The 14047-nt window shown below is 34.7% G+C and overlaps 1 protein-coding gene across 2 annotated transcripts in view; it reads left to right on the top strand.

Annotated features, from left to right (window-relative positions):
• Nucleotides 1-14047, top strand: part of Ankrd31 (ankyrin repeat domain 31) — a 199337-nt gene that overhangs the window by 56275 nt on the left and 129015 nt on the right. For both annotated transcript variants that reach the window (XM_010635160.2, XM_019209194.2), the window contains exons 8-11: nucleotides 1672-1946; nucleotides 2461-2567; nucleotides 4914-5069; nucleotides 12697-12839. In XM_010635160.2, the coding sequence (XP_010633462.1) occupies nucleotides 1672-1946; nucleotides 2461-2567; nucleotides 4914-5069; nucleotides 12697-12839 (681 nt within the window). The remainder of the gene's footprint in view (nucleotides 1-1671; nucleotides 1947-2460; nucleotides 2568-4913; nucleotides 5070-12696; nucleotides 12840-14047) is intronic.

Genomic DNA, 14047 nt, shown 5'->3' with positions numbered 1-14047 from the left:
TCAAGGTCAACAACCTACAAAGTGAGAAACTGTCTCAAAAAAAAAAAAAATTGACATAATAGGTAACAAAAAGCACCCCTCATTTCCACTCTCAAAATAACTAGTAACAGGCCCGGGAATTTGGCTCAGTGGTACCGCCCCTGCCTTGTAAGTGCAAGGTCCTGAGTTCGAATTCTGATAACCAAAACAAAACAAAAAAAACACTAGTGACATTTGGCATATTTGTCTCCAATTTTTTCTGTTATATTCTATGTAAATTTATTTTATTCAGATAGGATTGTATTATACAAGATTGTGTAACTTATTTTTTAAAAATCATGTATCTTGGCTATCGTTCAGTATCAGGAAATGTAGCACAACTTAAATCTTTTAGCTTGATGAAGAGTATTACAGTGTATAAAAATACTACAATTTAACCAGCTCACTAATTATGTTTATTTGGATTCTTTTATCCCCATCCCCTCACTGCTCCTCTCCTTCCTCCAGTCTCCTCCCCTCCAGTCCCTTTTCTTTCCTTACATTTTCCTTTCTGACCTTCCTTTGCCCCTCTTTTTTCCTCCCTCCCCTCCTCTGTTACCAAATGCTTCTCTGAACATCCCTGAGAAGATTAAAATAATGTAATGCTGAGCTCATGTTGCCATGTACACATGTGGAATAATGCGAGGAGTTCTGGTTAACAAATCTCAAACAGATGTAATAGGTCTGAAAAAATTCAGAGCAAGACAACAATCATGGATATGGACATGAAGATTAAATATTGCAGTGTTCTAATCTGGAAGGAGGGAATGTAGATAAAATAGGAAATTATGATTGGTATTAATAAAATAAGCACAAATTTAGCAAGTCTTCAAATAAAAGAAATCCTCTTAGAAGTAGAAAGATTTACTTAGCATAGATCAAGTTAAATGCTCTTATTCAGCTATAATAACATATGGGCATTTACCTTGAGAAGTTTTGAAAACTGGAAACATAAATCAGCTCAAGATAGTATAGATGATATGCAAAAATATAAATATCTTCATGGAAGTTAAATCTGTAATGGATTAAAAATAGTAAATTAGAGCAATTCATGATATTGTTAACCTTTTAAAATCAATATGATGGAGGTTATGATCTTGTCTCAAAATATCATTTATGCTGCTGTCAAATAATGAAATAGTAGGGTGAGTAGACCAACTAACTGGTCTTGTATGACATTTGTAATGTTTTTATGGGTCTTATTATTCTATACTACTTATTTACTACAAAACTAAAGCACGAGGAGTGATCTTATATTTTCCCTTGAATTTTAAGGATGAAATTATTTTTATACTAATGATACTAAGATTTTTTTTCTTTTTAAAAAATATTTTAAATATGTATTTTATTATAATTATTATAAAATTTTTCATTATGGTCCATGTTTTTCATTTATTTTCATCTTCTAAGAGCCACTTTAGTTTCATATAAGAAAAAAAATCTTCTATAATGATACTGATTTTTTTTCTTTTTAAAAAATATTTTAAATATGTATTTTATTATAATTATTATAAAATTTTTCATTATGGTCCATGTTTTTCATTTATTTTCATCTTCTAAGAGCCACTTTAGTTTCATATAAGAAAAAAAATCTTCTAGTTTTAATATTTTTCATTGTTATTATTATTTGTGGGTATATTTATATCTTTACAGACTGTAAAAGACTCAAATCCATTTGGATGTCCAAACTTGGCTCATCAAAATGTCAGCTCTTGTGATCCACTAAACAATAAGAATCCAAATCCCATGGATAATGGTTCTGACCACGAAACCCCACGTGTGTTACGGAGATCATCTAGATTGGAAAAACTGAAAGTAAGCCAAGATGCAAAGTGTACAGAGGACATGTGTAAGATTCCAGAAAAGATTGTACCAAAAATGCATAGTTGCGAGGATCAAATAAAGAATAAATCAATTGAGAATTTCAGGTATGCCATCCAATTACATCTTTCTCTCTATACAGTCTATAGACCTACTAGATAATTATATACTGGGGATGGTAGGGTCATTTAAAAGTTACCCCTAAATAAAAAGCTTTTTAAAATGTTCCTTTTTTTTCATTCTACAGTTTTTGATTAGTGTTGTACCATATATAGCAAACCCTTTATTCTCATGAAAAGCCTGTCTCTTTTTCCCTAGTAGGTGAACAGGATAGATAGGAGCACACCGACTTGGGGAGTGAGGAGCAGGAGTCTCAAAATACTCATAGTTGTAAGTGACTAAACCTAAGGGAGAGAACCACAAAGAGCTAGAAGCTACCAAGACTGGGCATGTCTGTCACAGAATTATCTACAGCTTACTCCATATTTAAAATTGCTTTGCCCCTTGAGAACAGTTCAGTAAAATACCTTTCAGTTTTAAAACTTTAGTCAAAATTTGGTAGGGTTTTCCATGAATACTTGCAAAAAATTATAGTTATTTAAAATATGTTTAATTTTTAAGAATGAAGGCTCCTGTTTTAATGATTGAAGATAAAAAGAAGAATATGCAGTCCTCCAGATTCAAGGGTGAACAGATTAGGAAAAATGAACGACTTATACTAAAAAAAGGTGAGGCATATTTTATATTTCTCTATTTCTTTAAGTTACTTATAGAAACAAAATTTTGGTAGAAAACATTCAAAGGTTATCTGTTCTCCTTTACTGTTAAGGAAACCGAACTTCAGAGATGGTAAGGCTTTTCCCAGCATCACACAGATTATTAGTAGCATAACTGGGATTTGATCCTGAACTTCTATCTCATAAGCTGGTATTTTTTTCCATAATTCTATTTTGGAGAGAGTAGCTGTGAAATTCTTTTCAAATTTAGGTTGTGTGAACAGCCTAACAAAAAGTTGTAAGAAAGAATAATGAACACTAGAGGAAAGAACAAGGCCAAATTCTTATTTTTAGGTATTGTTTCTCTTCCTATGAAACCTAAAAGGTTGAACTAAAAACTTTCAGTTATAATAAAATGTAGAAACACTGGGTGAAAAATAATTGTGGGAAAATGGGCAAAATTGAAATATGGACTTTTTTGTTAAATTTTGTGAATTTGATAATTAGTTAAATAAAAAATATCCATATTCTTAGAAAATGCACAATTTAATATCAGCGGTAAAGGACATGTATACAGTTAGCCATTTTCTGTACTTCTATTTATATATATATATATATATGTGCTGTGTGTGCATATGCATATATAAAGAGGGAGGTGGAATGATGTAAAGTTATGGCAATGTTAATGAATGAATCCTTTTTTAAAAAAATTTTGTAGTATTGGGAATCAAACCTAATGCCTTGCACATGCTGAGCAAGTGCACTACCACAGTGCTATAGCCCTGCCCACTTTGTTCTATTTTTACAACTTTTCTGTTAAGTTGGAATTTATTATACAGTAAAATTTACAAAAATTCAATAAATCAAAAGAAAAGTTTTAAAAATTAATACCTTTAATATATAAATACAAACTAAACAATATGAGATCTCATTCATAATTGTTACAAAGAAAAAATGTTTATTTTCATAACTAATAAGAACTATGCTGTACCTATAAAAAGAAAGTTTAAAATTTCTGCTGAGGGACAGTTTTAATAAAGGAATAAATAAGGCTGGGGATGTTGCTCAGTGGGCCTGCACCTGCCTGGCAAGTGCAAGGTCCTGAATTTGATTCCTGGTACAAAAATAAATAAACAAACAAATGAAAGAACAACTGAATAGAAGAAACTTCTTCTTGACTGGAAATATTTCATCATTGTAAGCAGAGCACTTCTCTATTTCAATAAAAAAGATGTTTGTTCATTGTTTTTTTTTTATAAAGCTGGAGGATAGCTATGAGAATGTTATAAAACGACACTAAATCATCTACGTAAGACCTGTTGTGATGATGCACTCCAATACTGTGAGCTGTTCAGGAGGCTGAGGCAGAGGATTACAAGTTTAAGGCCAACCTGGGCAATTGAAAGAGATCCTGAAATAACAGTGAGCTGAGGATGTAGCTCAGCACAAGGCCCTGGGTTACATCTGCAGTACTGCCACACAAAACAGTTTCAAAAACAAAAGACAAAAAAAAAAAATCATTATTTTAATTCACTAATATTGAAAACCAATTACATTTATCTCTTTGTGGTGGATTAACTAATGATCAGCTTGGTCTGGTCATGGAAAACCCACCTGACAATTGTTGCCAGTAGCATAGTAAGAGAACTGGAGTGGGGAAGATCAGGGTTGTTGATTTTCTAGGAGAAGCTTGCTGTGATTGGTTTTCCAGATGCTAACGTGGCTGTTCTCATCAGAGGAGGAGCTCAGGTCCTCACTATTGCTGGGAATGGCTGCTGTTCTTATCAGGAGAGCTCTGATCTTCACTGTGTCACTTCCTGGCTCCAATGTAGATCCCTCAGCCTGGTGGCACAAATCCTTCACCTACTGGCAGAGGTTTTCTGGCTTCCACCTCTGTCGTTTGGGTCTTCCAGATGCAGATTCTCAATATGGACAAGCAGCTGACATTGCCATGGGCTCTAGGCCACTGACTGGACTTGTAGAGAACATTGCCTTGGACTGGAGGCCTTTCGCGTAACTTGCGTGGGACATTGTTGTGGGATTCAGGCCTTGGCTGTATTTTTTGGGTCTCTAATGTGTGGCTAATCTGTTGCATTTCTCTGCATTTGACATTTTGGGTGACGGTTATAAAATAACATATAAATTGGGTCCTGTGTTAAATCTGTTTCCCTTGCAAGCCCTACTACAACACTCTCCATTTGTATGTAAATGACATTATAATTGGATTAATAGGTGAAATACTTTTATAATATACAGTATTCCTTACTTCCAGAGTATTGACTGGATTTATCTAATTACTTCTCTTCATCCTGATCTTCAAATACAAGTTCCTTTCTTGTGTTTATTCTCTGATTTCAGAAAAACTGAAGATTAATAAAATGCCTCTCTCTAGCATAAATCGGAGAAACATTTTTGGAGAAACCTTACTGTATAAGGCTGCTCTATATGATGATGCTGATCTTGTTCATTGTTGTATAAAAAAAGGTGCAAATGTTAATCAGCCAAGTAATGCCGGTAAGTTAGAGTTACTACTCATTGTATTGAGGATGTGATTAGCTGAATCACCCTTATGAAAGTATAGCAAAGTGGGCCTGAAGTAAATTCTAAACAGAAAGTTTTGATTATTTTCCTGCTTAAGGAGCTCTATTACTATTATCTATATCTCAGGGAAGAAATTAAGAGGGTGGTGAGCAGCAGAAAAACATTATATTTCTCCTTCAGAAATTAGGCCAAATGGGCTATGTATAAGATGTTGGTGCAGGAAGAAAGATGGTTCCTGGGGCTAGCATTGCATGGTCATTATCTGTGAGACTCAGCCTTAAGTGGAGGAAGAAATTGATGGTACACAGGGAAAATTCATGATGTGGAAGAACTTAACTCTGAGGTTGTACTGTATAAGCAAAAATAGTGGCCAGGGAAGGGGAGAGAATAGAGTATGAGGTAGAAATGGTGGGAAAGGGAGCTCAGAAATACAGCAGTTTTTCTTTAAGGTTGCATCTCTCACATAGTCTGCCTTGTGGGAAGAACCTGACAGTTCGTTGCATTGCACTTCACTGAGCCAGACTGGATACTTCTTTTGGGTGTTTGTATTTTTTCTTTTATTTCTAGATTTTCTCACTTTGTAAAATAGTGCAAAAAGTCTATAGTGCAGAACTAGTATAGCACAGTCCCTGAAAAAGCAAGTGATTATGGGTGTTCTTCTTAGTACCTATGTTAAAAAGGCTGTATTTTACATTATAATCAAGGTTTTAACAGGATGCTATTTTAAATCTACACTATGGTTGCCATCACTGTCCTGTAACTCTCACTTTTGAATACTTATTTTTAACCAGAACATTTGCTCCTTTGATTTTAGGAACTATGTATTTTTTCTGTTAGCACTCTTTGTCTGCTCATTGAGTCCAGGAGTTGTTCTATATGCAGCTAACTTTGATTAAGTATTTCCCATACTTCTTTTCATTAGCTTCTAATTTTCTGTGCTAGTTTTATATCCTCTATAGCCATTCCTTGATTGTCTTTAGCCAGTTTTCTCTGCATTTTAGGTACTTCTGTGACCTTCATGAATTTTCTATTCTTATTTCCCAGGCTTTTTGAACTGTTAGTCTTTACTTTTCCTTTTCATGTTTCATCTTACCTGTTTTTTTCTAGCTACTCCCCCCTTCATATTTATAGAGGGAAGTCTTCCACAGTGTCATTTGCAAACTGTTTTCATCAGAAATGCCTACAGAGTTTGTATGAAATGCAACTATCATTTCACCTCCACATACACATTATTATGCGTGTATGTATATAAACACACACTGTCAAAATTTATAGATTTAAACATGGAAATCTGTATTTTAACAAGTTGACCTAATTCATTTTTATGTTCTTAAAACTAAAACTACTGGTAAGAGATACAAAACTTATCAGCTCAACATAGTGAGCTTTTGTATTGTTTCCTGTGTGCCAGATGTTTTATCAACAAAAAGATTAATACATTCTAAAAAAAGTTTAAACGTGTTTTTACTATACACCTCCCTTCCAGTAAAGCTAAATGCCTTGTAAGAAATGGACAAAATATAGTAATAACAAACTCATTGCCTTTTCATAGGTAACATTTATATTTTATAGCTCCTTATTTTTATAATATCTTTGCTTTTTTTTCCACATAGATCTATGTTGCCTAGGCTGATCTCAAACTTGTGGGCTTAAGTAATCTTCTTTCTTTACCCTCCTCAGTAGCTGAGACTATAGTTGTGTCCCACAGTGCCCAACTAATATCTGTGCTTCTGATTAAAGGTTTTTTGAGTAATTTCTTTTCCTATCAAAAAACAGGTGACAACCAGGAAATTGGCTAGAACAAAACTCTGAATACTCAGAATGGATCTCATAAAGGCTTTTTACTAAACCCCTCTCCGACTAGTGCACTGAGCTTTATTTTATACAGAATTCTGTTTTTTATGCCTGTAACACATTAGGACTGAAAAAACAGTTGACACAATCCACAACATTGTTAAGACACTCAAACCAATAGCAAAGCAAGAATCAGGTAACAAAAAATGGTGAGTAAATTTTTGTGGACCATGTATTGTAGATGATAGTGTAGTTCATACTTTTATGAGTTTTGACATTGCTGCATTAAGACATACATCAATATTGTAACCCTGTGTCTTGTACAAATTTAAAAATACTAGGCCAAGTATTTATTTAGTTCAGTGGCACTGTGCCTGCTTTTCAAGTGCAATGGCCTGAGTTCAATCCCTGGTACCAAAAAAAAAAAAAACCTTAAAAATTTTATTTCTTACATTGACAGATCACATTTTATATACTTACTTTGTAGAGTACAATGTTTTAAAATATACATTGTGGAATAATTAAATGTAGCTAATTAATCTATGTAATACCTCACATACTTACATTTTTGTGGTGAGAACTCTACACCCACTCTTTTTTCAAGAACATGATATATTATTACACCCACTCTCTTTTTTTAAGAGTACAGTATATTACTACCTGTAGTCACCATGTCGTGCAATAGAACTCTTGAACTTACGGACTGTCATACTGAAATTTTGTATTCTTTGACCAACATTACCACAACCCTCTCTACTAAACACCTTAGACCCTGGTAATCACCATTCTGTCCTCTATGTTATCAACCTTTTTAGATTTCACACATAAGTGAGATCATGTGGTACTTGTCTTTTATGCCTGGCTTATTTAACAACACAGTGTGCTCTGGGTTCATGCATGTTTTCTCAAATTACAGGATTTCATTTTTTTATTAGGGATAAATTATATTCTATTGTAAATACAGTACATGTGTGTGTGTGTGTGTGTGTGTGTGTGTATTCTTGCACACTTTCTATATCCATTCATTGATGGCCAGCTTGGTTGATTCTATATCTTGGTTATTATGAACGTGCTACAGTAAACATGGGAGTATAGCTATCTCTTTGATGTGCTGATTTTGTTTCCTTTGGACATATACCCAGTGGTTAGATAGCTAGATCATATAGTAGTTATACTTTTCATTTTTTGAGGAACTTCCATTTGTTCTCCATAATGCGTATACTAATTTACATCCCTACCAGTAGTATATAATAGTTCTCCTTTCTCCACATCCTTGTAAGAATTTGTTATTTCTGTCCCTTTTGATTGTCTGTTATGACTGGAGTGAGATTATATCTCATGGTAATTTTTGAATTGTATTTTCCTGATTAATGATGGCTGAACATTTTTCACATACCTCTTAGCCATTTGTCAGTCTTCTTTTGAGACATGTCTCTTCAGCACTTTCGAGTATGTGTGTGTGTGTGTGTGCATGTGCGCACCTGCACAAAAGAGAGCATGTTATGTATGCACAAATGTGCACATTACTAAGGATCAAACCTAGCGACCTTGCAAACACTCCAGCACTGAGCTATATCCCAAGCCCATCATTTGCCAATTTTTATTTTATCTGGTTTTGGGCCTGAGAATTGAACCTTTGCACATTCTGTGCATGTGCTCTACCACTTAGTTACATCCCCACCCACTGCCCATTTTAAAATTGAATTTTTTGTTTGCTTTTTTTTTTGCTGCTGAGGTTTTTTTAGTTCCTTGTAAATTCTGGATATTAATCATTTCTTAAACTAATCATTTACAAATGTTTTATTTTTTGGATAGTTTATTTGTTTTTCTATACAGAAGCTTCTTAGTTTGCTGTAACCCCATTTTGTCTGTTTTTGCTTTGAGGGAGGGGTTCTTGTCTAAAAAGATCATTGTCTATACCATTGATGGTGAAAAAAATCCTCCTGTGGCACCGTGTGCCCTAGGTTCGCCAGCACTGGCCTATACCACTGTGTTGAAGTTTTTCCTGTTTATGTTTGATGAAATAGTTTCATTATACTGTGTTGCAGTGAATGACCATGGGTGGGATGAAAGATTACTTGGAGAAGAGACTTATTTCAATCACCAAGAGACCCATAGGATCTGTCTCTCAACCAAGAGCTCTCAGTCATTAGGGAGGCTCTGGGAGAAAAAATAAATAAATAAAAATGCCACCAAGCTGAGAACTTCCTGGCTGTTATTTAGACTATCAGTGAAAGAGAGAAAAGTAGGAGAAAAGCAGTTTGGGCCAGGAGTTAGCTCAAAGCTAAGCAGTTTTTCTTGAGGAAAGGGGAAGAACAGTGGTCACACACAGCATGCTTCACTAATCTGGATTTCTTGTTTAACTGTTAGTTCTCACACGGCCTGTGTGCTTTTGTCCCATAGTTTAACCATGCACTCCTCACAGAGCCTTTTTGCCCCACGGTTTAATTATTGACTTCTCACAGAGCTTCCATACATTTGGCGGGAATTTATTTGTGTGCTTCTGCCCTGTATTTTAACCATTCACTCCTTATAGATCCTGTGTGCTTTTGTCCTACAGTTTAATCATTAACTCCTGGCCACACTCCCCTCAATACTGCATATGGATGTCCAGTTTTCCCAGCATCATTTATTGAAAGGACTGTTCTTTCTCCAGGGAATATATTTGAAACATTTGTAGAAGAGCAGTTGGCTCTTTTTTAAAATTTTGTAATAGTACTTAACATTCTTTTTTTTTTGTACCGGAGATCAAACTCAGGACCTTGTTCTTGCAAGGCAAATGGCAGCACCGCTGAGCTAAATCCCCAGTCCACCATTCTTCTTGATGTAGAACTCCCCTAAACATTTCTTATACTTTCACTATATATTTCAGTTTCAAGGTGTTGGTCTTGGTCTGTCTCTTTCTGTTGGTCTGTCGCTGTCTGTCTGTCTGTCTCTCTCTCTCTCTGTTATCTTAAAAAAATCTATTTCTCTTTTCTTCATGAAAGATAGCTTTGCTGGGTATCATATTCTTGGTTTGCATTTTTTTTTCCTTTAAAGATGTTGAATGTATAATCCTGTTGTGTGGGTTTTTTTTTTTACGCATTTTTTTCTTTTTTCTAACTGGATTATTTCAAGACTTGTCGTCAAGCTCAGAAATGTTTCCTTTTGCTTGATCTAGTATGTTATTGAGACTCAACTACGTTTTCTGTTATGTTTATTCTTCAGGTCTAAAAGTTCTGTTTCCTTATGATCACCTCTCTTTGCTGAATTTTCATTCATATCATGAGTTGTTTTCCTGATTTTGTTGAATTATTTATCTGCATTTTCTTTTATCTCACTGAGTTTCCATAATAGCACTATTTTTAATTCTTTTTTATGCAACTGATTTCGTTTTTTTTAGGGTTTGGTGCTACAGAGTTATTGCAGAGTTCCTTTGCCCAAGGGTGGGACTATCTGGACACTAAGCTACCTCCCCAGCCCCTCTCTCTTCCTCAGCCACCCAAAAGAGCTTCTCTCTTCTCTGTTACCTCTCTTCCTGAGGACTGCTGAGTTTCTTAGCCAGGTGCCCAATGGTGGGCTATACTCCACACTCTGCAGGGTCAACCTGGAGCTACACCTTAGTGTTCTGCAGAGTTTCTTTGGAGGTGTAACACTGCCTTGCTTCTTCCAGGCTTCTGTGTCCCTGGTTGGTATTTGTACATTAGGCATATCTTTTGCCTCTACCAATTTTATAGTGTGCCTTTCATAGTTAAAGACTTGTGAGGTCGGCAGGCTTCTTCCAACAGCAAGTACTCCAGGTGTCTAGATTTTTTTTCGGGGGGGTACCAGGGATCAAACTTGGGACCTTGCACTTTTGAGGTAGGTGGCGGAGTCACTGAGCTAAATCCCCAGCCCAAAATCTTTTATTTATTTATTTTTTTGGTATTTGGCATCAAACTCATGACCTTGCCCTTTCGAGGCAGGTGACAGCACCACTGAATTAAATCCCCTGCCTACATTAGGTGTCAATGACATTATTAGTTATCCTTGAGGACCTCCTGCTTACCTATTCCCTGCCCTGTGAAGTCCATCTTGATTCAGGGATGGTTTTGACCAGGGAAGTGTGACAGTAGATGCTGTATGCTTAATTATCTTTACTATGATGCCCTCCTGGGTCTCTGTGGTCCACAATATCTCTGTCACATCTGAACACATTCCTGTACTCTGCCTTAAACACTTCAGTGGAATAGACATTACTTTTACTTTGTTTTGGTCTTTTTTTTTTTTGGTACCAGGGGCCAAACTCAGGACCTTGTACATGTGAGGGAGGTACAATGCCACTGAGCTAAATTCCCGGCCCTGATCTTTTTTTTTTTTTTTTTTTTTTTTTTTTTTTTGGAAAAAAGTAGACCAAGCACTTAAACTCATCCATCTTGCTCACATCACTATTTTTCTAGCTTCTTAAGATAAAAATGAGATTGTCTAGTTTTAAAATCGTTTTCCTCTATTGTGAGCATTTAATCCTTTACATTTTCCTCTAAGTACTGCTTTAGCTGCATCCCACAGATTTAGATTCTTTTTTGTAGTGTCATCAATTTGAAGTATTTTTAATTTCTTGTATGATTTGTCCTCCATCTAGTGATTATATTAGAAGTTGTTTAATTTCTAAATATTTGGAAATTCTCCTGATATCTTTCTGTTACTGATTTCTGGTTTGACTATAAAATATATAGTGAAAATATATACTTTGTATGATATTGATTTGTTTTGCTGATCTGTCATTTCCTTAGAGAGGTATTAAAATCTTCACAACTTTGCTTGTGGAATTGTATATTTCTCCCTTTAGTTCAGTCAATTTTTGCTTATATTTTTAAGTTCTATTATTAGATACTTATATAGTTGTGATTCACAGATTGTCTGATAAAATGATTCTTTTCATTGTTGTGAAATGTCTGTCTTCATTGCTAGTAAATACATTTTTTTCTTGAAGTCTGCCATATATGATATACAGACATCTTAGCCATCTTGTATTTATAGCTTAACTGGTTTTTCATCCTTTTATTTTCCATGTCTTTAAATTTAAAATTTCTTGTACTTAATAGTTTTGCCTTTTGTATTCATTCTGCCACTCTTCCTTTAATTGAAAATTAATTATTCAATTAACATTTAATATAAAAGGTTGGATTTATAAAACCTTGAAGAAGGTTGTGAAAAGACCAACTGAAATAAACTTTTTTAGGTTCTCTCATATCTCTCATATGATTAGAATTTAACAACCTTATATCATTGTCTCTGGCTAACAAAGCAGAGGCTGTTTTATATAAGGACAAAAGGTTTTCTTGGGGCAGTTTGTGGTTTTTTTAGTTGAACTACTATAAATAAATATATTTGCAAATAAGGAGAAATAAAAATATATACCTTTGAACTGACTCATAATATAGTCTTGCTGCCTGAATTACTTTAATGGAAGTACAGTGAAGTAGAAATAAAGCCTTCCCTCTCTTTTTCTTCCGAAAAGTAGCCCACAGCCCATATGCTTTATTAGCTAAAAATTGACCTACACAACTTTTTATATAGCAGAGACAAGAGCACTTTAAATATTTGACTTTTCATATTTCTTGAAATGGAGTTGAGGGTTAAGAATTTGATTTGTCCCTCAGATTTATTGAATCTTCCAAATTATACAGAGTGCATGCATGGTGACCTTATTATATATTATACTATGTAAACTGTATAATCAAAATGTTTTTAAAGAAACCTTCTAAAATTAAAGTTTTTTAAAGGTCAAGTACAAAACAGTGTTAAGATGCCAAATATAAACAGATATGATTTCCGTTTTGTATAGGTTGGACAGCACTTCATGAAGCTAGTGTGGGAGGATTTTATCGAACAGCAAATGAACTATTAAAAGGTGGAGCAGATGTAAATATCAAAGGAATGTACCAGATCACTCCCCTACATGATGCTGTTGTAAATGGACATCATAAGGTATAATAATGCTTTCATTTGCAGGGAAATGCTGTATTCTGTAACTATTGAATAGTACTAGAACTACACAATAGAAAAATGTATAGGATTTCAATTTCAGTTCATTCTGATAATGAATATTCAGAAAGAATTTAAAACAAAATATTACAGGATGATAGCTTTGTCATGCTGTACCTAATATGGTAGATGCTATTTTGTATTTTCTTTAAGTTTTTTGTTTGTTTGTTTTGAAGTGGGATCATACTATGTTACCCAGGCTGGTCTTGAACTCCTGAGCTCAAGGAATACACCTGCTTCACCCTCCCAAATAGCTGGGTACATATACGTACCACAGTGCCTGGCTAGTACATGCCATTTTTATATTATTTTTAATAACTATACAGAGTATAGTTTAAATATAATATTTTTCAACTTGCCCTCCTTTAATACTCTTCATATGGTGCTTTATAGGCTTTAGAAGAATATTTCCTTCTTATACAGAACGTTACACAATGATGTCTGGTCAAATAGGTTTACAGCCTCATGGAGTTTAGTGTCATTTTCAAAATCAGCATAGGACATGAGAATCTCCCAGATTTAAATCATTATGAAGTACATACCAGCATAGCTGTATACCTGGTTAAAATATTACTATTCCATACAACTACAAAGTAAATTATATCATATAATAAAATGGTGAATTCCAGTATTTATCTTAATTCCATGATTTATCTCAGAAACCATATATGCTCTGAGCTTCCTGCATATCTTTCTGGTCCAGGCACTACATTGCAAAACTGAGGCACTTGCTAAAGACTGTCCCCTTCCTTTCTTTCTCTTCTTTTCCCCTCTGCTCTGCCCTGCTCCCCTTCCCTCTCCTCTTGGGGTACTGGGGATCCATGTACTTGCTAGACAGGCATTCTTCCAGCCTCTAAAGAAATCTTATAATTTATTTCATATATTGGAAATTGTTCTGGGTTCAAAACCTCTAGGGTGGAAAAGGGGGTTTTTCAGCTGGGCTCAGGAGTTCTGTTACTTGTACTTTCAGAAAAAATGCCTAACACTGGTATAGGTGGGGAAGACTTCTGGGAACCTTGGGCATGGACAGGGCATATTTCTTCATAATATGGAAAGTATTTCAGGAGAGTTTTGACAGTTCTGTTTATTTTGATAATGTATTGTGTTGTGGTAGGTGGAGTCATCCATATAGCTATATATATATATATATA

Source organism: Fukomys damarensis, unplaced genomic scaffold (assembly GCF_012274545.1).
Source record: "Fukomys damarensis isolate Sample0158 unplaced genomic scaffold, DMR_v1.0_HiC HiC_scaffold_1, whole genome shotgun sequence".
NCBI lineage: Eukaryota > Metazoa > Chordata > Mammalia > Rodentia > Bathyergidae > Fukomys > Fukomys damarensis.
This window is presented reverse-complemented; position numbering and strand designations above follow the sequence as displayed.